This window comes from Acartia tonsa, chromosome 2 (genome assembly GCF_053477335.1).
Source record: "Acartia tonsa isolate MP-2025a chromosome 2, ASM5347733v1, whole genome shotgun sequence".
Lineage (NCBI taxonomy): Eukaryota > Metazoa > Arthropoda > Copepoda > Calanoida > Acartiidae > Acartia > Acartia tonsa.
The window spans coordinates 22,859,878-22,885,087 of NC_137261.1; the positions used below are offsets into that span (position 1 = coordinate 22,859,878).

The 25,210-nt window shown below is 32.0% G+C and overlaps 2 protein-coding genes across 4 annotated transcripts in view; both read right to left on the reverse strand.

The window, feature by feature from the left end:
* LOC145307076 (exonuclease mut-7 homolog) lies at nucleotides 1-20,660 on the reverse strand. Its single transcript, XM_080149417.1, has 32 exons — nucleotides 20,527-20,660; nucleotides 19,702-20,327; nucleotides 19,349-19,515; nucleotides 18,792-18,886; nucleotides 18,416-18,475; nucleotides 16,325-16,408; nucleotides 15,598-15,760; nucleotides 15,030-15,136; nucleotides 14,779-14,807; nucleotides 14,553-14,659; nucleotides 14,361-14,428; nucleotides 10,552-10,641; nucleotides 10,217-10,337; nucleotides 9,846-9,910; nucleotides 7,991-8,176; nucleotides 7,578-7,641; nucleotides 7,169-7,256; nucleotides 6,943-7,041; nucleotides 6,087-6,156; nucleotides 5,397-5,469; nucleotides 4,930-4,992; nucleotides 4,522-4,591; nucleotides 4,238-4,305; nucleotides 3,493-3,556; nucleotides 2,984-3,075; nucleotides 2,708-2,811; nucleotides 2,300-2,428; nucleotides 2,024-2,129; nucleotides 1,598-1,738; nucleotides 1,263-1,355; nucleotides 1,073-1,147; nucleotides 1-199 (listed from the first exon to the last, which is right to left on the reverse strand). The coding sequence occupies exons 1-32, from the start codon at nucleotides 20,658-20,660 to the stop codon at nucleotides 104-106; spliced, it is 3,597 nt and encodes a 1,198-aa protein (XP_080005543.1). The 3' UTR covers nucleotides 1-103.
* LOC145307117 (1-acylglycerol-3-phosphate O-acyltransferase PNPLA3-like) overlaps nucleotides 20,649-25,210 on the reverse strand; it is a 7,380-nt gene continuing 2,818 nt past the window's right edge. Inside the window, exons 3-10 of one of the 3 annotated variants that reach the window (XM_080149457.1) lie at nucleotides 23,559-23,643; nucleotides 22,983-23,070; nucleotides 22,602-22,717; nucleotides 22,022-22,105; nucleotides 21,781-21,852; nucleotides 21,661-21,697; nucleotides 21,251-21,351; nucleotides 20,649-20,987 (exon numbers count right to left, since the gene is read on the reverse strand). In XM_080149457.1, coding sequence (XP_080005583.1) covers nucleotides 20,924-20,987; nucleotides 21,251-21,351; nucleotides 21,661-21,697; nucleotides 21,781-21,852; nucleotides 22,022-22,105; nucleotides 22,602-22,717; nucleotides 22,983-23,070; nucleotides 23,559-23,643 — 647 coding nt within the window. In that variant the 3' untranslated portion in view covers nucleotides 20,649-20,923. Of the gene's footprint in view, nucleotides 21,210-21,250; nucleotides 21,352-21,660; nucleotides 21,698-21,780; nucleotides 21,853-22,021; nucleotides 22,106-22,601; nucleotides 22,718-22,982; nucleotides 23,071-23,558; nucleotides 23,644-25,210 lie in introns of all 3 variants that reach the window. The other 2 variants (XM_080149468.1, XM_080149475.1) reach the window with 2 other exon arrangements.

The following is a 25,210-nucleotide window of genomic DNA, read 5'->3' on the forward strand; positions in this document are numbered from 1 at the left end:
GGAAAGGGATAAAGAGTATGCCTTTGTGCATAATTTCCCGTTGCGGTTCTATTACAAAATATTTTTTTTTTATATTTTAATATTATATAAAATATTTTTGATTTTACGATTTTGGTTTAGGAACTGGGGAAGGTGCAACATTTAAGAAATCTTTCACTCTGTCCTGAGCCTTCTCCCAGTGGGACCCTTGCCAATATACCTAAAATAAATAATATATGTCTAAAAAACTTAGGTATTATTTTAGATTTATTCAATTCGAAAAATGTAGTAAATGTTTAACTACATATTCTAATATATCTACTACCCATAACAGAGGCTCACCATTAAAGGGATCAGAATATGAACAGGAGTTGTAAATAATACATTTGGCCAAATGACAAAATGGAGTAGAAAGGGGGTGGTTGTGCCACTTTTAGAAACCAAAAATAAAACGCGCATGATCTCAGCCCGTAAAAGAGTTACAGCTCTAAAATTCTGCACCGCAGTTGCTTTTGAAAAGAACAATATGGAACTGTAAAGAAATGGCGGCGGAACCGCCGCTCCCACCGAAAACCGCCGTTTCCCGCCGAAATTTTTTTTTCCTCCTTTTTTGCCAAATTAAACTGTTCTCAATCATCTGAGATAAAGTTTTTTTTCTCATAAAAATTTCCCTTATATTTTCATGTGACACTCAATATTTCAAACATGTCAATATTAAAAAAAAGATTTAAAATTGTCTATTTTGGCGATAAAAGGCAAATAAAAAATTCGGCGGTTATCTCCGGAAGCGGCGGTTCCGCCGCCGTTTCTTCGCTGTTCCATATATTGTTCTCAACAAATTCAACTGCTGTGCCGAATTTTAGAGCTGTAACTCTTTTAAAGGCTGAGATCATGCGCATTTTACTTCTGATTTCAAACAATGGCACAGCTGCCCCCCCCCCCCCTTATATTAAAACTTATTTAAGAGCACTAGACTTATAAACTTTGTGAAAAACTTTGGTCGTTAATTACAAGTTGTTATAGTAGTAAGGAAAAAAAAACAAGTATTTTATGTTATTGTTCAGGTGAAAAAAAAGTTTAATATAAATATTACCTTTCCACAAGAATGACAAATCCAAAACTCTTCAACCGTGTTTAAGGTGTTGTGTGGCACATTTTTAACTCCAATCTAAGTGAAAGAAATATGTACATGATTAATTTCTTGAGCATATACAAACATACAGAAAAAAAGTTCCGAGACCGGTAGCTAGAAGTTCTTAGGACAAATTAAAGTATTAAATTACCTTAACGTTATTTTCCATTTCTCCCGAGTTTAAATCAACCTTTCCACCTTCAGCCTCTAGCCACAACCGTTCTTGTATTTTAGAACTGGAAATCTGAAAGAAAACAAATTTTAAAATTAGGTTTCAGAAGAGGCACTTAATGCTTATTAAGGGCTTTAGGCAACCCAAAAGATTTTTTTCAGAGGAGTAAACCCTATAAAATCTATAAAAAATAAAAAAGCCAATAATTAGTATAAATTAGGCGAGTTTCAAATATTTCATTCAATAACTGGTTGATATATATAAACAATATGTTATTGTAATTGTTAATGTTTGTTTGTCCATCCATTACTTACCATGTTAAAATCCTCTTCCCCACTTGATTGTCCACTATCCATGAATCCTTCAACATCAATGTTTTGATCCTTTTCGGCTGGAGATCTACGCCTTTCGGATTCAGCCCCAGCGGGGATACAGTTTCTTTTCTCCTCTATTTTCTATTAAAAAAAATATGAATATTTAACTTGATGAAAGCTAGTAAATATTTGGGAAAGATAAAGGATCGTAGAATACTTTCACGGAAAAATTAAGGCAGTCAGTTTTTTATTATGAGAAAAACAAACTTTTTGGCTCGATTCTTTTGATCAATCAAAATCCTGTTTTCTTTTATTAGGTCGTGTCCTTTTCAAATTTCTAGACTATCCTTTTTGGTAATATGACAAGAAAATCACTTGATATCTTGGGTTATATCTTGTTATTTTCAAAGATTGTAGAACACCTACCCATATTTGTTTGAGGTGAGTGCTTGCTAATTTGATATAATGGTCTCCATTACAGATAACACAACGTGAAAACAAATCATTCTCGTCAGCAACTACGTTGAAGTACCTGGACAAAGACAAATATATACTATTTAGCGTAGCATTCAATTGCATAAACACATGGACCATGACCAACGTTGTAAATCTGCTAAATATTCATTAAACTAATATGCTACTAATAGATGCATTCATTCATATCAAAATTAATTGGATCCCGAATTCAAGAAAATTACTTACTGGAATATTTCTTTTATCTGTTCATCAAGCAAGTCACTGGAAAGAGAGTAACAATGTCCCTTAGGTAAGTGTTTACTAATGAGCTGGGCTGGTTTCCCGCGAGAAAGAATATAAACTGGGCCAGGTGTCCTAAAATAAAATTCATATCATTAATTAAAACTCAGTTCAATAGAAATGATAGATTCTGTATTAGATAAAGATAGTTAGGTTAAAATAAGTTTTTTATTGTGTTGCATTACAATAATACCTAAATATGTAAAGGAATTTAATTTAAAAAAAAACTTAATTATAATAAAAATGCTAAATAGGCATAATATTTATGATAGAATTGCCCACTTTGTTAAATCTTCAAAAATATCCCTTAATGTGAATACTATAGTCTAAATGTTAGCACTATTCATAAATTACCTTTCAAGCATCTCTTTCCTTAGAGCAAGACAATGTTCATGTGTTTGGGAATTATTTAGGGCCAAAGCATCAACTCCACATACACGTAACTTCTTACAAACACCCTAAAGTATGCAGCTTTTAAATTACTTCAACGGTTAGATTAATTGAAAATTTATTTGAATTCATATATGAAAGTCTAAAAACGCATATAAAGGACTTAGTGATCAGTATATCCTTATGTAAAAATCGATGTTTTTTAAAGAAATATTTATACATTAAAAAAAAGGTCAAAACCTGCAGCATTGTATCACAGACGACATGAAGCTCCTTTGGTTTGATTGGTTCCTTGTTCAAGGGGCCCAAAACTGGTGCCTTTGATTCAGAATCTGAAAAATAAGACATAGTTTTTTGATTCAGGAAAAAAAGAAGTAGATATTGTTGCAAACATAAAATTGCTATAATACAAAAAGACAAGGCCAATTTCATCTTTCAATAATGACTTCAAAAAAGACAATGAGAGTTTTAAAATCATACAAATAAACATATGAATTCACCAAATATTTAGAATACCTAGCTTGAAATTTAAGATTATGTGATCAAAATATTACTTTTTGGAGGTTGGAGTTCTTGAGGGAAAACTTTAGCATCAAGTGTGTTTTTTAGGAAGGTGGATAGAATTGAAACATTTGAAAAACAAGAAAATTGGTTATAAACTGAAAAAAAAACTTTTATACGTGACCTACAGACGATATCCCTTAGTTACAGAGTAGCTATAACACTAAAAAAGTATTATATAAATCTACCTTTCTTTTCTTGAACATTTTGTTTCGGCTTTGTTGACTTTCCCGAAATAAAATCATTGACAATCTAAAATAATATGATCTATCATGCATCTTGTAGGTAATATATACCTAAGCTATACCCAACTTTTTTTTTAAAGATTTGATGAGACGAAATTAATTACGACACAATACAATTGAGTGGTTTAAATCATTTTCGAGTAGAATAATATAATCTACGATAGCTGTTTAACTTTAATCCCTCTTGGAAAGGTAATAGACGTTTTACATTTTACCCCTCTCCTAATAATATTGTCATGGCCATATATTATTATTTTAGACATGTGCCATTTCATTGCCTCTTAATTAAATATCTCTACCAGAAAGATATAAGTTTAATATCTCAGAAAAATGAAATAATGTATTAATAAAACCTTTTCAGCTAAGACGATTATTATGATCGATTAGATCAGAGATAAATATGAAAGTCTAATGCTACTAGTAATTTTATAACTACCTATAACACTAGTTTAACCTCCTAACTATAAAATAATTTGCAAGCCAAAACAGTTTTAAATCCAAAATACTGTGAAATTATCAAAAACAATTTCGCTTTTAGATTTGCTTCATGAAAGAGATGCCTAAAAAACCTATCTCTGAATGGCAATTGTCTTGAATACATACAGGATTTATAATCCTTTTCAAATAGTATAATAATTGATTATTAATGACAAAATAACGTTAAAATAGTATAAAATCATGTCTTTACCTGTCTAAAATTTTCACCCTTTCCCTTTTCTTCGGCGACGGCTTGTATCTTGTTGTATAAAGCGAGCACTGTTGGTAAATATTGGACTATTTCTCTTCGACAATTTTCCCCCAGGTCAATTTGTAATTTTTAACCGTCCAATTTATTTAATTTTATTTGAATACTTACCTAAGTATGCATAAAATTATTGTTTTTTTTTATTATTTAGAATATTTAATCAATCTTCATTTTAAGCACAAAATAAAAAAGGGAAAAAATACGTGAGAAAAATTGTCAATATATTCCTATATACGCGTCCAATGCCGCGTACTCAAGTTGAGCCCGGCGTAAAGGTCGTCTATCCCAATCAGAGATCTATTATGAAGAATGGACATTTATATTTTTTTAATTATTATAAAATCATAGTCAAAATTTTACTTTCCTTATTAATTTTTTAGACAATCGGCCACAGAAACGTAAAAAATTCTTCTTTTAATTAGATCCTATATTCTTGGTCCCTTGTAACCAAAAGCCAATCCCAACCATTTTGATGGATCAAACTCTATTTCTGTAAGTTATTGGACAATGTTTTAATTTAAACTACGGCTTTGAAACGGCTTGATTTTACTTTATAAGAAGAGGTTTCTTGTCCGTGAAGGAATTGCTAGAATTATAATAAAGTCTTGACAATTATTTATATAAAAATGTCATTCCTGTTCTGCTTTGCTTAATCTTTTTCCAAGAACACTTTCTGAAGTACCAGACAACCCTTTGAACTAGAAAAAATTAAAGTTTATCAATCCTTATTAATATATCCTTATATCAGGATCTATGTAAGTCTGTCTGTGTGTACCAAAGGATCTCGCTAACCGCTGAACCGATATAGTTCTACTAAACTGTCTAGATTCTTATGTCATTGGAAGGTTTTACCACCATCCTCCTAAGAAAAATCGCCCCTTGAAAAAATTTACACCTCCATGAATTTTTTTATATTCTATCTTACTTAAACGTAGCAGGATCTGTGTCTGTATATACCGAAGGCTCTCACTAACCACTGAACCGAGATGGCTCTCCTTTACAATGTACCTAGCTTCTGAGAATGTTTATCACTATAATGGGGGAGGGTGCCACTACCAAAAATTTGGTTCTTTTAAAATATTATATATTCAAATATGCTTACCATTGATTTAGGGAACAATAACAAACTGAACAATTGATCCTTCAATTTCTCCAAACAAACAATATTTTTCTTTCTAAAATCACAAGCATCGAGTAAGTTCTGCACTACAGTGATAAACTTTAATTCTAATATTAGAAATGTTATTTTAATAGTGATGGGAATCCGAATCCGGAATCCGAATCCGGAATCCGGAATCCGCCCAATTTTCGGCCAATTTTGGAATCCGAATCCGGATCCGGAATCCGTTTTTTATAGCGGATTCCGGATTCTAAATTGGTAGGCTAAAATTACCGTCTTTTTTCTTACAACTTCCTCTGTTTGAAGGCAAAGATCAAAAAAAAAATTTCTACATAACAAATTTTAATAATTACTAATGTGATGTAAATGTTTTAGTTATGCTGGAAGTCAACACTTTAAACAAATCAAGGCTTCAACCAAGTAACATAGTGATAAATTAACGAAAAAAGCTATCCCTCTGTTGCGGACGGCCTTTTAAAATACTGCTAGAATCCGGAATCCGAATCCGGAATCCGCCAAAAATAAGAATCCGGAATCCGCAAGAATCCGTCACTTTTTTTGACGGATTCCTTCAGAATCCGGAATCCGAATCCGGCCCAAAAATTCGACGGATTCCCATCCCTAATTTTAAATGATATTTTTTTTATTATACTTATAGGTAAATTTCCTTACTTTTGAATGATATCTTCCAAAGCCGGTGATGCTTTACTCAAAAGGACTAGATCATCTTGTATACCATAACCTAATGTAGTGTATGGGTTTAAGGGGAGCTATACTTCATTAAATACATTAGTCAGCATTGATGTTTAGATTCATATTGCTAGTTAGAGTTATATAGGTTATAATCTATAGTTATAATTTATAGTATTCTTTGAAATCTGTTTGATTAATTGCAATACATAATATACATAACATTGAGTTTATTATTGATTAGTGTATCGTCCCTACTCAATTATTAGACTTTAAAGTACGTCTGTATTTCTGACACTAAGTAATCAACTCAAGTTTGGTAACAACAAAGCCATTTTTTTCAGAGATGAAGGGGACATTTGTCTGTAAATAAAGCTGATACCCAATGTTTTTTTAATCACGTTTTCTTATTAGTTGGCTCGATACTTTTGAATTTGATTTCGATTTGTAGGTTCCAAACTTTTCAACAAATACTCTTAATCTACAGAATTTTTGTTAATAATCTTTGTGATAATACACCAATTTATCGTTCAATTTCTTATCCCTTAAGATCCCTGAATTTTAACTTCACTCTACATAAGTTAGCAATAATAATCAACACTTTTAATAACCTTAATCGTAAGTTTAAGAATCAGGAGAGTTGGTTATTGATGAAGCGTTAGGCGTATAGATAAATTAAATGGTATGTTAAAAAACAAATTGTGGACATGAAATTTATACAGAAGACAGCATGGCACCCATATCATGAAATGGCCTAAGTTCAATCTAGTGTGGGTGCGAGTTCATCGAAACTATAAATTATTTACAAGAGGGATTATTTTATTCAATAAATATTTACCTAAAATCATAATATCTGGATGTGTAATTAAATGTGTTAATTTGCTCCAATCCTCGGTTGTCATTTTTGTGCTAAGGCATGTCATATCTAATACAAAACCTAAAATTTAAGAATAAGTTAGGAGGATTTTGCAATTGTTCATATTATGTGAAAGAAAAAAAACTTAACGCCTTATCCCTTCTCATTATTAAACATTATTTTTTAACTTTGCTGTTGAAAATCTTACTTTTTTCTATTGTTGAAAGTTGTAAAATTGACAAGTGTGATTTATAAGGACCCGTTGTAAATTCTCCATCCAGTCCGATCATTGAAGCCTGAAACATTAATATACATAATTCATGAAAAATATTTCACAAGTAAAGCAGCTCTAAAAAAAACAATCTTTTCCCTATCAACTAAATTTAAGTTACTTTTTCACTTTGATATAAAAGCCCAAATGACTTTTTTATCTCCATAAAAAGTAATTTTTGGAGAAGCTTCTAATCTTGAAAATCACACAATTTTTCTAGTAAGGAAAATATATATTTCTTTGGATACCAAAACCCCTAAATTTGCTATGATGAAGACAATAACAGACATGTTAATTGTAATGAACTTATAATTTGCATATAATCGGCCTATTGACCTGAACTCACCTGAGAAAGGTATTGAAAACAATCCAATGCATCTTCAACAGTGTCTATGAACTTTAGGTTCTCCCTGATAAATAAGATTAAACATTTAATTCAAAAAATATTTTTTCTATAGGTCCCAGGAAGGTTTTTAACTATTTTCTTGGGGGGTGGGACACCCCCAACCCCCCCAAAACATTTAAAATACTCCCCCCCAAAACATTTTTTTTTTTACTTTTAAAACTAAAATTAAAATAGTGGGGACGACTTCCCCCCCACATAAAAAAAAAATTTCCCCCCCCCAAGAAATTTTTTTTTTAATTTATTTTTTAAAATCTAAATTACGAAAAGTTGGTTTGATCAAACCTCTTGGGGCAAAGCACCTAGAGGCTAGGGGCGAAGCCGCTAGTACATATATAAAGAATTAAGAAACTTACCCTGTAATAGGCAATGTAAAATATTTATTGTTGTTTGAACTATCTTGATTAATATCACAATTATCCCAGGTGCTCCAGGACGCCAAAATATTTTCTTTCCATAAAACTGGCGACATTTTGGTGGATTTTTCACCTCCATCCAACCAGTTCTCTTCCTCGGTTTCTTCTGTTAATGTCATCTCACTGCTACAAAAAAAGGTAAATTCAGCCAATTAATTCCATTGGAAAACGCCGAAAGTTAAATAGTGTTGTGGCGTTTAGAAAGGGTAAAACTTGTTTTTTAATGTAAGTGGGTAAGAAGGGGAGAAATAAGGGAAGACAGTTATGGGGAAATCACTTAGAATTGTTTGTCAGAATCCCGGTATCTTGTCCATCCATGGGAAAATTAATAATATATCTTAAAAGCAACTGCTTATTATACCTAACTAGGCATCTCTCTCTCATCAAAGAAAACATTAAAAAGGAAGTAATTTCCTTCTTGAATAATCATTCATATAAAGAACCCTAAGATTGAATTCGTAAACGGTTCAGTGGTTAGCGAGATCTTAACTGACAAGCAAAGAATCTTTTTTAAGTTACATTATAGGATTATGTGTTAAAAACTCCTAATTTACACATAAACTATGTATTTTTGGTATTAATTATTTTCTTAAATTGTTTTAAAAACATTAATATATTATTGAAAAAAATGTACTATATATGCAACTTTATTAGTAGCGAAGCTACTCTATAATTCACTTTGTCCGTCCGTCAGTCAGTCAGTCCGTCAGTCCGTCAGTCCGTCAGTCCGTAACGCTATGGGGGAAATGGGATTTACTCAGCTCCTATAAAAGATAGAATGCTGAAATTTTTTGACAACATTCCTATTATTAAGGAGCACAATTGACTATAAAACATCTTTTGCGGTCGGACCGATTTTTAGCAGGTTTTAGGCTATTTTTATATTTTCACATTTTTCTCCATATCTTCAGTGTTTATGGTCCAATTTTCAAAATTTTTTCAGTTACAGATATCAAAATTAAATTTCCTGTCGTTTAAAGAAACAATCATGAAGGCCAGACTGCCTTTTTAGCAGGTTTTAGGCTATTTTTATATTTTTCACATTTTTCTCCATATCTTCAGTGTATGGTCCGATTTTCAAAATTTTTTCAGTTATAGATATCAAAATTAAATTTCCCGTCTTTTAAAAAAGACAACCATGACGGCCAGACTGCCTTTTCAGCAGGTTTTAGGCTGTTTTTTTTTTATATTTTTAACATTTTTCTCCATATCTTCAGTGTTTATAGTCTGATTTTCAAAATTTTTTCAGTTGTAGATATCAAAATTAAATTTCCTGTCTTTAAAGGAAATAACCATGACGGCAAGACTGCCTTTTTGGCAGGTTTTAGGCTATTTATAAATATATTTAACACTTTTTTCCATATCTTCAGTGTATATGGTCCGATTTTCCAAATTTTTAAAGTTTTTAAGGATTTAGAAATTAAATTTTTTGTCGTTTTAAGAAAACAACCATGGCGGCCAGACTGCCTTTTATCAGGTTTTTGGCTATTTTTATATGTTTTACATATTTCCCAAGATCTTTGTTTATTTTGATCCAATTTTCAAACTTTTATGGGATATCAGTATCAAAATAATTTTTCCCATTGTTATGAGCATCTTTAATATAATTTTCTTTGACCATCGTCATCATACAAAATAAAACAAGGTTTCATATTTATTTTATCCAATAAATCTATTCTTGATTTTAGTAAAAACCTTTTAAATCTACCTGTACGTATTCCCATCTACGATTTTTTGTGCTTCGCTACTTATGGATGTTGTCATCCTTGTTTAATACTAAAGTCTAAATAAATACCTGAATAAGAATTCTATGTTTTCTGTTCGAATACCAAGTTGTTTTGACCAAAATTTTGTTTCTTCCTTTTAAAAAAATATCATATTTGCTAAGTCAGATTCGTGACATTTATAATAATTGAAGAGAAAGTTCTTTGCCTTTATATACTAAATAACTACCTACAATTTACAGGTAAAACTTCCTGACAAAGGTCAGGGAATTAAAGGTTTGTTGTACAATGTCTTCATAAAATGATCTTATGTATAATTAAAGATGGCTAATGGCAAAGTTAAAACTACCAACCATCCCTTGTGGTATTAATTTATATTTACACATTAAACATGAATGAACGTGCTCAAACACGTCTAACAAATTAGAAAATATAAACTTACCATATCAACTCTGATAAGACGGTCTAAAAACATTGACTTAAGATGAGGAACTCGTTGAAGCTTTGACAACATTAATTCTCTCCAGGCAGTGATTGCTTCCGGCTCTATGTTATTATATTCCCTACAAAATAGAAAAATAGATGGTCATAATAATAAAAGATTTTTATTAAACGGATCAAGGGGAGGGGAGGGGGGGAGTGATAATACACTTGCGTAGACGGTCAGTATAGATTATGTCTTAAAAGTGATAGGATATTAGACTTGAATTGTTCACTGTGAGCAGATTTATTCCTATGCGTTGCAATGTTAGTCTTAGAGTCATGCAGATTCTTTACCTTGTCCAATATATCAAATCATTTGTCTCTAATCTTGTACAATAATTAGGTAGGTTACTTATATCCATACCAAATTTGCTGGCATATCTCCTAAAAATAACAAAATATGCAACAACATCAAAGAACATGAAACGAAGATAAGAAAAACATAAGGCATAAAAATAGAGATTATTTAGAAATAAAATGTACAGAATTTAAATGCTTCAAAATTAACATCATTGATTATTAAGAGTTCAGTTACGAAACTGAATATAAAATAGTTGCTGAAATAAACTTAAACTGTTTTTAACCTTTTTTTAAAACGTATATAAAAAATATACTATGACACCAGTAGAATCAGACTGCAGAGCCTAAATTTGAATTAAGTCCCCAATAAACTTTTTTGGGGGGATTTAAATATTAATTTTTACTGTTGCCGTGGTCATTTTGACCAGAGCAAAAAGTCTTTTTTTATTTGGGTAAAATTCATAGCTTTTAGAGTGTTTTGCTTCATAAATATTGTTTTCTGGTATAGAGTAAAATTAGGCCTTATGATTTTACTATAAAAAATTCACTAAAAAGTTAAATCTTTACAATATACCAATGAATTAACATTAACATGTTTGTGTTTTATCACCTATTTTAAACACATAAAAATTGGCTGTAAAGGGTTAAATTTGATGACAACATAAGATGACAACAAATGTTTAGGGTAAAGCGGGGCGAACTCGGTCTTTTTTTCGGTTTTTTGAACCTGCAAATCGTAAAAATTATCTTTTTTAAATGGGACCAAGACCAGTAGAAAGATCTCGGAAAAGTCGATCAGGTCCTAAAGGGACGTAAACCTAGGACATTGGGAAGTTTGTCAAAATTGATCTCTAAAACGGCACCGACTTCGCCCCGCCTTGAGGCGAAGTCGGTAGGGCATTTTCAAGCTTCAAAAAATCGATGACGTATTGATTTTATTACAGCATGCCCAAAAGGTAAAAGTTGCTAAATGTAATAAAGAGTATGCACAAAAAATTTTATTAAGATAGGTCAATTTTTTCTACCAAAAAAAATAATTTTTTCGAAGTACGCGAAATTTGACTTTTTTTTCGAAATTTTTTTTGATAAAAAACATAAAAATACTACTAGAAAAAATAACTTTTTATGACTTTAAAGGCCTGATCCTTAAAATTTAGACAATTTTGAATAGATTTGGCCAAAAAAAAATTAGTTCTATTAGCAAAATTTCCTAAAAAATCAAGTTCAAAAAAAGAGAAAAGTTTGGCAAAATCTGTGGTCGATTTTCCAGCTTCAAAAAACCTATGACATAGTGATTTAATTACAGCATGCCCTAAAGGTTAAAGTTGCTAAATGTAATAAAGAGCATTCACAAAAAAAATTATGAAGATCGGACAATTTTTTCTACAAAAAAAATATATTTTTTCTAAGTACGAGAAATTTGACTTTTTTTCTTGAAAATTTCACTTTTTTATATAAAATTGAAAAAGTTAGTATAAAAAGTGAAAAAACCGAATTCGCCCCGCTTCACTTTTAGTCGATTTAAGAAAAAACTATACAAGCTTTTTTAAAGTTTTAAACGGAAATGGAGAGCCTATTAGATTCTTAATAAGTCCCCTGAAGACGTCTAAGCTCTAGCTCTTACCAGTTTTTGTCCAACTTACCGTTTTTCCAACCGAAGCAAAAAAATCGAAAAAAAAAATTTTTGTCGTCCGACTTTAAGACCCAATAAGTACCCTAAAAATTCATCTCACAAAAATTTCATTTATTGAAGGTGGTCAAAAAAATACCGACTTCACCTCAAAACCGAGATCGCCCCGCTTTACCCTATGCAATACAACAAAATTATATTTGTCACATATATAAATATGATATAAAATAAGATTATTCAAACTTATTTTTTTAAATATTTTTAAAAAGTATGTAGGTATCTTTTATGTGTATAGTTTTCATTCTTTTCATTTTAATTAAATAAAAATTATTTAACTACATTGTAAACAAGTCACTTTGTGAAAACACTCTTTCGGAAATTATAAAGAATTGAAATGAAACAAGAAATCTTATTGGTTTGACTTTCGCATTATGTGTTTTATTGTATTATGTTAAATTTTTCACTGAAATTAATTGTTTTAGAAAAAAAATTATTTCCATCAAACAGAATAATGTTTTTTTTTATTGTATCAATATAACATGAATTATATAAAACTGTTCTCTAAGCCACAATATTACCCCAAGTAAAAAAAATCCTTTTGCTCTGGTCAATCTGACCAGAGCAACAGCAATAATTAATTTTTGAATCCCCCCAAAAAAGTTTATTGGGGACTTAATTCAAATTTGGGCTCTGCAGTCTGATTCTACTGAGCTGGATCTTTAAAAGCGTAGCCGTTGCCGTAGTCGTGGTCAGAGTTACAGCCACCAACCTAATAGCGATCTTTAAATCATATTAACCACGCGTTGCTGTGGCCACAAAAAAAAATGCGATCTTTAAATCATATTGGCAACGCGTGGTCGTAGTCGTAGCGTGGTTAACCACGCTAAAAGTGACCACAGTCCGTTAGTGTGGCTAAAGCGTTGCTAAAGCCACAAGTAATTTGATAATTTTAACGTAAACCTATTGAAAGTGAGGTTTATATGAATTATAATTATTAGCAGCACTGTGGCGACGACTACGGCTACAGCTACGGCTACGACTATGACTACAGCATGACCCTCGAAAAAGTATTTTTAAGCATCTGCAGCCCTTATTTCTCAATGAATTATAAAAAAATGCATATGTCCTTGTTCTCCATAGTATTCCACATAAGTAGATATAAAAATATTTTTTTTACCTCCATTAACACCGGAGATTTTTAGAGCTAAAGTTTTGAAAAAGTGATTGAGGAAAAAGTAACTTTTAACATGAAACGACTTTTTTTAGCAAAATTAAGGTAGAAATCCTTTTATTTTTGTCACTAGCAGAAACTTTATACAAAAATGAAATAAAAAATTTAGTTTTTGAGTAAAAAGCATTTTTTTTACACATATTTTTTGAGTCTTTTTAGTTTAATGATATTTTGAAAAACTTACTAATTAGGCAAAATTGTTTAAGATTAAAAAACCAAATAAATCTTTATGAATATAGCAGGAAAATTGTTTTTGTTTCACAATCCTAACTATAATAACAAAAAAGTTATAAAGAAAATAAAATTAAAACATAATGATTTTTTTGTCTAAAAAGCTTAATTAACCCCCTATTAAATTATTGAGATGTCAGAAAAGTAGGCGGAGCAACTGTCATAATTAATCCTTTTCTCAAATAAGGGTTAATAAATAACCTAAAATTTGCAAATAATCAATTCATTCAGTAGTATTTTTTGCCATTAAAAATTTATATTTTTTGGTGGAATAAAAAAGAAATAATTAGTTAACTTGTTTTTCTTTGTGTATTATTATTCAGTTGCCAGAAAAACATAATATAACCATCCAAAAAATAAGAGAAACAAAAAAAAATTCTTTTTCTCAGTCACTTTTTCAAAACTTTAGCTCTAAAAATCTCCGGTGTTAATGGAGGTAAAAAAAATATTTTTATATCTACTTATGTGGAACACTATGGAGAACAAGGACATATACATTTTTTAATGATTCATTGAGAAATAAGGGCTGCAGATGCTTAAAAATACTTTTTCGAGGGTCATGCTGTATGACTACGACTACGACTACAACTACAGCCATGACTACGGCCACGGCTACACATTTAAAGATCCAGCTCTGGTGTCATAGTCTATTTTTGATATACATTTTAAAAATAGGTTAAAAACAGTTTAACAATATTATTACAAACTTACTTTATTATTTTGTCCAAAGTTTTTCCTTTCAATTGTGACATTCCATCTCGTGTTGATAATGACATATACTGAAGATAAAATTCAAGTTATTAAGTTAGAATATCTTTAAGTCAATGAATTCTTACAAGTTTTATCCCAATATTTTGTTAGAACACATGATGTCAATGTCTAAACAATGTCAATTAGGATTACCTGAGTTATGAGACTTTCATCAGTGCTAAGTGCATCCAGGAACAAGACGAACTGTTCTCCCAATCTTGGAGAGTGATCTATGTACCCCTCCAGGGTATTCAACTTTCCTAGGTATAACATTATTATGAAAAATCCAAGGAGGTATGTTTTATCTAAAGATTTTTTACATATCTAATATGGAATAATAAGAAAAAAAAAGTGAATTAAATAAAGTTTTACATTTTACCTTGAACTAGAAGAGGCATCACAAAATCACTGTTAAAATAAAATCCATCATAATCTTTTTAATATTTGGAACAAATATAAATGGTACCAAGCAAAATTGTTATACATAATTTAACAAGCAAAGAGCTTTCTAAAAATTTGTTTCTGTATAACTTTGGTTCTCTTAGAGTCCGAGTGTTAATTTCCAATGGTTTTTAGAATGCATTAATGTTAGTTCATCCCTAGGTAATTAGTAATTTAAGATGGACTTTCCTTAGTTTAAACATATCAAAAAGTTTGAGGCAAGTTGCCCAGTCACAAGCGTGTTTGTACTTTCCATTCTTTATCAAATGTGGCACTACTCCTTTGTATTCTTCGGACTAAAATAAAAGTAATAATCATAACACTTATATGTGCATGTACAGCATAATATTGTCAATCACTTCCTCAAAATAGATCACAGTATCAACTCGTCAGAACTGCAAATCACTATTTCTTCCCCTATCTAGAACTCTTATTATAATACATCTTTTATCATTTATTGGATATTTTAAATTAGAGCTACTATAAGACACAGATTTTGCGTACAGGACAATCGAATCTACAGAAGTAATGGCAAACCTATGTTCACAAAAAGGGACAATTTAAAAACCTGGAGGATAAGATCACATGAAAAAAAAAATTTATCACATAAGATTTCCACTAAAATCATTTAATCTTTTAAGTTAGATTGAAAGTTCCCTTAAGTATCGCAGAAATGGTTGAAAAAGTCGAGATAGGCGTAATTATTGTACTAATATATATAAAACTTTATTTCTATAAAGTAAAAAGGCACCATTACCTTAATTTCAAAGACATTGATAGCAGACATGAGGTTAGTAGGTTTATCTTCTGAGAGAAATGCTCTGACCGCTAAATCCTTCTCTTCCTTAGTTAAACTTGGATACTGTTGTGATTGGTGCTTCCTCGCTTTTAACCATTTCTCAAAGTCTACAACTACACCTCTAAAAAAATATTTCATATTGTCAATCCTTACATCAGGTATAGAAAGTCCAAAATTTGCATGGAATCTTTGCATTAAAAGTAACACAACCCCTCAAACCATGCCTATTAAAGAAATCTAACATCCTAACATAAAAGATAACTTTTCATGAACGAGTTTACAATATTAACGATATATTGGTCAAATGTTTTGTTTTATTCAAAAGTACATTAATCTGGAAAATGTAAGTCGGGGTTATGGTAATCAATTATGCCTGAAATTAAAGATTCTCAGTTGCTTCACTTTTTATCTCTCTTACATGAATACTCTCTTTTCCTTTTAATTTCTGAATAATCTCTTTTCCTTTTAATTTCTAACAATATTAAAGGTAAGGTAATAATAAGAGGATGGTGCCTTTTTGATATCTTCTTTTGTGATGGTACCACAAAAAGTATTGTCTTCATATTAAGAATACGTAAGAATAACCTATAATCTATATAAAAATCGCATCTATCTAGTGTTTATACCACAATCTTCCTTTTCTATCATTTATTCATTATGATTAAAGAAAAAACAAATAATTGACCTGTTATTTCTACTTTCCATGAGGATTCTCAGGACTGAAAGCCTTGGGTTGGTATGATCATTAATAACCCTTTCTAATTCTTGTCTAAAACAAGGTCAATTAAATTATCTAAAATAATAGAAAAATAATTCTAAATTTATAATCCAATTAGTAGGGCAGGTTATCAGGGGCGTCCAAGCTTTTTTTTTTTGGGGGGGTAAAAAATTTTAGGGGGGGGGTAATTCGTGTTTGGGGGGGGTAAAATGGCGCGCGAAGCGCGCCGAAATTTTTTTTTACCCCCCCCAAAATTTTTACCCCGGGGGTAAAATTTGATTGGGGGGGGTAATTACCCCCCCTAAAGTCTGTTGGGGGGGGTAAATACTCCCCCCAAATCTGTTGGGGGGGGTAATTACCCCCCCAAACTAATTTACCCCGGGGGTAAAATTTTTGGGGGGGGTAATTTAATTATTATGTAAAAAAAGCACCTACCTAATCTATTAAGTTAATAAGTACTATCCTATAACATAAAGTAGTAAGTAAGGTTTATTTGACTATAGCTTCAGATTTCATTACTTTTAATACTGAGTTCTCCTTTTTAGGAAAGCTTCACATAGATCCCATGATGGTTCCACACTATTATAGGTCAATCCTTTGAGTGGTTTTAGGCTATTTTTCTCCTCCCTTTTTACCCTTTAGAAAACACGAGTTCTTAGATGCTAAGGGCGCCACTACTATCTATAATACAAAGTAGATTGATGTCTGTCCGTCTGTCCGTCTGACCGTCTGTCTGTCCGTCTGTCTGTCTGTCCCTTAAGATCTCGGTAACCACTGAACCGATCGGATTCTACTCTTCAGGGAATATACCTACTGGTCCTGTGGTGGTTTTAGGCTATTTTCTTGGGGGGTGGGACACCCCCAACCCCCCCAAAAATAAAAAAAATCCAACCCCCAAAATTTTTTTTTTACATTTTTTGTAAAATCTCAGTAACTGCTGATCAAATTGGGCTCTACCCTTCTGGGAATATACCTACTGGTCCTCTGGTGGTTTTAAGCTATTTTCTTGGGAGGTGGGACACTCCAACCCCCCCAAAAATAAAAAATTCCCCACTTCCAAAATATTTTTTTTTTTAAATTTTTTTAAACAAAAACCAGTAATTGGGGTGGGAGAACCCCACTGCAACATGGGGCAAAGCCCCCATGAATCCCCCCCCCCCCAAAAAAAAATCAAAATATATTTTTTTTAATTTTAATTTTTGTGTATGCGAACAACCTAGGTCTAATTTTTACGAATTGAAATTTTTTTGTATACGGCAAACAACCTGGGTTTAATTTGTACAAATTAAAATTTTTCTGCATAAAGCGCACAACCTGGGTTTAATTTTATCACAGAGTAATTAAACAAAGAATATTTTTTTGAATATTTCTATTAAGGAGGGTTGACTTCCCAAAACTATATAGGGCAAAGCCCCTAGAGGCTAGGGGCGAAGCCGCTAGTTCAAATATATAGTAGTATCTCATTCTTTAGAACATAAAAATACAATAGTTAACTCACTAACCAATGAACTAATATGATTATACTTTAAAGTGAAGCGTCTTATAGGTCCTGGTAAGTTTTATAACTAGTTTTGAGACACCCTGACATCCTCCCAAAAGAAATCGCCTATAGAAATTCTTTTTCATTATTTAATGAAATATTTAATTTAGTTAGGTATCTATTTTATGGAATCTTCAGTGCTTTACAATTACATCATAGATCCCCCCCCCAAAAAAAAATTTTCAGTAAAATTTTTTTTTTAAGAACATTCAATTTGGGGGGGGTAAATACCCCCCCAAAAAAATTTTTTGTAAAGAACATTTATTTTGGGGGGGGTAATTACCCCCCCCAAAATGGTTTGGGGGGGGTAAATACCCCACCCAAAATCGTTGGGGGTGCCTACGGCACCCCCAAGGTAGGCGTAATTTTTTTTTGGGGGGGGTATTGTTCAAAAAATTTTGGGGGTGCCAAATGGCCCATTACCCCCCCCCCTTGGACGCCTATGCAGGTTATAACCACGAAAGAAATAGCTTTAAAAAGAATATTGTAAACTAAAATCTAATATTATTCTAACATACCTGATATTTATAGACTGTTGCGTCTTGTTTTTCATTTTATCACAGAAGAGTTGTTCAGTACTAACAAAAGGTTATTTCTTTTAAAACAAATAGTAATGGTCTCAGGATAGCTGAACCTTGCTCTATGAAATAGGGAAAGGGATTTAAACAATCTTTACTTTTGAAACATTAAATCTAAAAAAAGGAACGATCACATCCAACGTTGACAAAGCTACAATATTACTGATCGCAATAGATTTACAGATAGAACAAGCTACCTAAAAGTACTAAGGTAGTTCTAAAGATCAATTAAAATTCGGTAGTTTAGAGTACCTTTGCTTATTCCTAATTTGAGAGTTAAAGTCAGTTTATTAAATCAATATAAAGAAATAAATGCCTAGAAATTTGAATTTGTGTAAGATTACTGGGTGTCCATTCGGGTATGCTTGCAGGATTAAATTTTGTTTTGTAAAACTTGTGATTTGGATTATATCCTACAGAGAAACTCGCATTTATTATTTCATAGTCGAGCGTTGCGGAGCCGTTCGATTTTGGTGCGGCTCTGGCTCCGACCTAAAAACAAGAAAAACTCAACCTATTTTTTTGCCAAGTCTATTTTTGACTTTTGAAGGTTTTAAAAGTTAAATTTTTGATAAAAATGAACTTGAAAAACTTAAAAGGGGCATTTGCACACGACAAAACAGAGTTACCAAATTATAATTCATAAAAAAAATCCCCTTTGTTTAGCAAAACCCGGAGCCGGAGCAGTTTTTTTTTTACAAAAATAACGGCTCCAGCTCCGGCAAAATATAGCGGCTCCACGGCTCCCGGCTCCACAATGCTGATACATCTTTACTGTAATTTAAACAAATAAACAATAGCAAAATTAAACAAATCAACTATATGTTTTTTTCATATAGGAGAAGAAAAGGAGGATATAATAAATGCATGCTTTCCTGGTGGTTGACCGCCTCTGTCATTTCGGAATCTTCCTCTGGGGGGTGACTTAGTCCCCCCTCCTGAAGATTTGCTACCCATGTCCCCTGCCATAGTTTTTATACCCCTCCCATCTTGAGACCCAGACCAGTTCATTTTACTTTTCCCCCGCCTCGGAGAATTTTCTAAACAAATATCTAATTTTATAGATTAAATAACATTAATTCATATATATAAGTTTTTATACTTTTAAAGAAAAAAATTTCATGTCACTAAAAAGATTGTTAAATGCACTAAATAAAATTTGAATGGTAAAAAAGTTAAAAGCATGTTAATTTTTGGAGTTTTATGTCATTTTCTATAGAGCCTACCTTGATTTGCTAAAGATCCATTGCCCCTTCCATAGTTTCCAAAATTCCTTCTTTGATTATCTTGTTGGTAAGTATCATTATTCCCGGAAATTCCTCTGCCTCGCCCAAAAATTGGCTGAATCCCAGCTGGCATTGAAGGACCTATACCTCTCGAGTTTACATGATAGCCTTGGTTGCTGTTGAAACCTCTTGTGCTTGTCTGATGATCATGTGTATCCTGAAAGCCTCTTGGGTGTGAATAATGGCTTTGTACTGTTGCAGTGATACCTCTTGTGTTTGTCAAATGACCTCTTGGGCTATGGAAACCTCTGAGGTTAGTTTGATTGCCACCCCTACCAAATGGTTGATGATGGCTTACTGGCTCGTAAGCGTTATTAAATGAAGCATGATTTTGTACAGGCGTGTTGAAACCTCGGCCCCGTCTATACCCACCTCTGCCACGGGGCGATTGTGCTGGGTCTTGGGTAAACACACCTCTGCCACGTGGCGATTGTGCTGGGTCTTGGGTAAACACACCTCTGCCACGTGGCGATTGTGCTGGGTCTTGGGTGAACACACCCCTGTTGCTTGAAGACTGTGGTTGGTCATGTTGAAACGCTCCTCTTCCATTTGATGTGAAATTTTGACCTGGTTAAAGGACATTAATGTAAAAATGGAGATGTATCTAATACTTTTAGGAAAAGTAAGAAAAACTGTAATAAAAAAATTAATTCTTGTTTTTTAGTTTAGTTATTGTGATTCGTTTCATCAAAAAATGAAGTGTATATGACAATTAATATCCTTTAAAGATTTGACAATTCTTTGTATTTTAATTCAATGTCCATTCCTATATATATTATGCCCCTTCCACGGGGGGATAGGGTTGGATCCAGAGGGAATATCCCTCTGTCCCTCGGGAATCCATTGTTACTAGCATTGCTTGACATTCTATTGGCGTTAAATACCCATCTGAAATTCATACTTTAAAACTTTATTATCTCAATAAGTACCTAGTAACCTCATCTAGGGACTAAATAATTTTTTGTTGGGTTGACTAGAATCATTTTTAATGCGGTGAAATATTTAAAAGAATAAAAACATTTCCATCTCGGCTTTGAATCAGATTCTTATTTGATAGATAGATTATAGGTAAACAGTTCATAAAATTGCGGATGATTTAATCAATAATTATCCATTTCAATTGTCTTTAAAAATAATCAATATATATTTATTCTGATTGATGTCATCTTGATGTGAAGAAATGAGCAGCGTCTTTATACCCCTGATGTTCGTACTGGTCGTACATACTGAACATTATTAATAGTCATAATCAAAATTATTTTTGAATTCATTTTCTTCCTTTCTCCTATTATATAAAGTAGTAAGGTTTTTCTGTCTGTAGCGAAGGTCTCGCTAAATACTCGACCAATATTGTTCTCCTTAACAGTGCAGTACCTTCTCATAGGTCCTGGGTAGGTTTATAACTATTTTGGGTAAGGGTGCCACCAACTTACCAAGAGAAATCAACCCTAGAAAAAATGTATAAAGGTTATATGAATGACTGTTTTTCCTGTCTGTAGTGATAAATCCAGCATGCATCAGCCGTTTTATATTCTCAGGGCTTAAACTTACATTCTCGCCTCCCAAGTTAAAAGATGGATATTTTAAAATCTAAAACAGAAAATTCTGATTCTTTTAAGCAGCTTCTTTGCACAAGATTTTAGAAGATAAAACTATGGACACTAAATTTATGTACATATCCAATGATAATAAACAAAATAAACACTTTCTGTGGAATAAACTTATTAGTTACTAAGAATGAAAATGAAGCAATAAGAAAATAGATGAAATAATAGTAATTTATCACTTAATATTAAAGACAGTTCTCTACAGATATCAAAATAAAAATTTATAAGATTATTTTTATTTTGTAACATGCACAGCCACAGTAAAAAGTTGAAATGAGTTTCGAATAGTTACCTTTACATCCTGTGGTGAAATGTGTTTACCTCTTCCACTAAGAAACAAACAATTTGTTAAAATATTGAAGTAAAAAAAATAATCTAAATTAAACACCAAGATAATTTATTACCTACCTACCTGAAAGAGCTAACAAAAATTGTTTCTTCGGAGATTTTTGGTAAATTGTTTGTTATTCCACCGTCCAAATATCTAGAAACAAAGATAATTTACTATTCAATATTAAGCAGTTGCACAGTACTTGCTCATTTTTAAAGGGGTGGGTGGGATAGTTTATAGGTAATAAATACAACTTTCTAAAGCGCAGAAAACTGATAATGAAACGGTATTGAAATGGGATGTTTATGGTTCATTTTCTTACCTGGTTCCATTAAATTTAGGTATAGAGTATCCAGAATATGCAGGAATAAAACAGCTACATGCCAATGCATCTATCAAATCACTCCTAAATTATAAAATTATTTGTCAGAAAAGTAGTAATCATATAACAATACTACACTTTAAGAAAATAAAAGGCAACTTAAATAATATCTTAAGCTAGATAAAACTGATGACTTTCTTTCTTTTAAAAGTCTGCAGTAAACATTTCCTGGCCTCGTAAATTATTTGTTTTTTCTAGATTTAAAGAACGATTTTTAAGAACATGATTATTTATTATATAAGACAGACAAATAATAGTTAATTGTAGTCTAGCATTAGATATGTCATAAGTCAAAGTGGTTTCGCCTTTGTCATCTAACGGCTCTGTATTCAATAGGGAAACGGGCAGAAATAAATCTAATACAATCTCAAGTCTAAAGCCTAAAACCAACCTGGAAGCTACGTGAAAGATCACTTAAAAGTTGCTATTGGTTCAGCGGTTAGAGAGATCTTTTCAGATAACAAAACAAACAGTTACATTATTACATTTTTTAAGAGGATAAAATAATTTCTAAACTTACTTTGTATTAAATTGGCTAACAACAACATTTCTCCTGTTGAATTTTGTTAGTGAAATATATAGTCTGTTATTCACTCTTTCTAGTACATGGTCAGATAGCGCGGGTAACAAATATCTCTAAACAGATAAACACAAGTTTAGAGTTGCGTTTGCATCTTTATATTTATTAGAAAATGTGATTAGTAAGCAATTAAATATACTCTTAACTTCTTTTCAGTCAATATGCATAAAATATATCACTTATATAAAAACCAAAATAAAGTTCTTTAAAACCATTGTTTCATCAATTTGAAGTTTTTGAATTGATAAATTCTAATAATAGATGAAACTTTAAAATGTTGAATTTCATATATCAATACCTACCTAATATTGTAATTTTTACCTTAAGAAAATTTTCAACATTAAATTGTGGGCTGAAGGCACCTAGTTTTGATTTTCTTGCTAGAGTTGATATTTCTCCAAATTTCACCCTAAACTTTTAAAATGTAATATTAAAAGCAACAGCATTGCCTATAGCATTTAAGGGCTCAGTTTTCAAAGAGGTTGTAATAGGGGCAAATAATAGCCTAAAACAATCCCAAAACAGAAATAGCCTTGACAATCAAAACAGGGCCTGTAATAATGTGAAGCATCCATAAAATGGAGAATTTAATTGGCCTAATGGTTGGCAATGTCTTAACGGACAAACAAAAGCCTACTCATTAACAAATTGGTATAACGAAAAGGTTTTAAAATGTTACTTATTGAATTACTGGCAGCTGTTAGGCTGCTTGACGACCATCAGAAAGATTATTATATTAAATAGAGTAGCGAATATCAGCTGCAAGTTCCAAGCAAGCATCTTACACAAATAAAAATATTCGATTTACTAGGGATAAAAAAAACCTGTTTATATCCATTGTACATATATATAAATAGTTGTTGAAACTATAATGTAAGATTTAAACAGACTGAGTACCTCATTTGTTGAGCAGGATATTGATCTAGTAACATACAAGAAACTAAAGACCCTGAGGAACACCCACCAACTTTGTCAATAACAACTAAATAAATAATAAATAGCATTTAAAAGATAAGGTGTTATTTTTTTTAATATTCATGATAAGTTTCTAAGAGATTTTATAAAGATATTGTTTTCTATTCAGTGGCAAGCACAGACATTTCCAAGTGAATGTGAGTTTGAGTGAGTGATAAAAAGGGGAAGGGATTCTTATCAAGGGGGACGTAACTGAAGCTTTTTTGATGCTGGGGGGGGGGGGGTTTTCTCCGGAACCACTTGATGAACCGTGCAAATTTTTTGGACTTAAGCTTTTAGGGGTATGAACATCTTATGGTTTCAAAGTCAACCCCCTACCCCCACCCCCTAGCCCCCCGGGGCTCAAAACCCCCCTAAAAATGAACCTAACCTTAATTTTCTCAGAAAACATTTGACCAATAGGGATGATTTCTAAAATTTAAGCTTTTATGGTTATAAACTAACTTCTAGTTTAGAAGTCAACCCCCTGCCACCAACCCCTAACCCTCTGGGGCTTCAAAACACCCTAAAAATGAACCTATCCTTAATTTCCTCACAATCCATTCGACCAATAGATGATTTCTTAAACTTAAGCTTTTATGGTTATAAACTAAATTTTGGTTTATAAGTCACCCCCTTGACGCCAACTCCTAGCCCTCCGGGGCTTCAAAAACCCTAAAAATGAACCTAACCTTTATTTTCTCAGAAACCATTCGACCAATAGAGATGATTTCTTAAACTTAAGCTTTTATCGTTATAAACTAACTCCTAGTTTAGAAGTCACCCCCCTGTCACCAACCCCTAGCCCTCTGGGGCTCAAAAAAACCCCAAAAATGTACCTAACCTTAATTTCCTCACAAACCATTCGACCAATAGGGATAATTTCTTAAACTTAAGCTTTTATGGTTATAAACTAACTTCTAGATTATAAGTCACCCCCCTACCGCCAACCCCTAGCCCTCCGGGGCTCAAAAAAATCCTAAAAATGAACCTAACCTTGATTTTCTCAGAAACCATTTGACCAATAGGGATGATTTCTTAAACTTATGCTTTTATGATTATAAACTAACTCCTAGATTATAAGTCACCCCCCTGCCGCCAACCCCTAGCCCTCCGGGGCTCCAAAAAAACCCTAAAAATATACCTAACTTTAATTTTCTCAGAAACCATTCGACCAATAGAGATGATTTCTTAAACTTAAGCTTTTATGGTCATAAACTAAATTTTGATTTAGAAGTCACCCCCCTGACGCCAACCCCTAGCCCTCCGGGGCTCAAAAAACCCTAAAAATGTACCTAACCTTAATTTTCTCAGAAACCATTTGACCAATAGGGATGATTTCTTAAACTTATACTTTTATGCTTATAAACTAACTATAGTTTAGAAGTCATCCCCCTGCCGCAAACAAAGTATAGAGTCCCAACTCTTACAAAATTGATTGACATCCTTCTTTTCTTAAAATAGTAAAATAAATCTTTAATCATTAATTCATTAACGAAAAGTTAATTTTTTCCCATAACAGCTGAAGTCCAAAATATCTGCACATTTAATAATGCTGTTCCTGAGAAAACTGAGGTTAGGTTATTCCTCTAAAA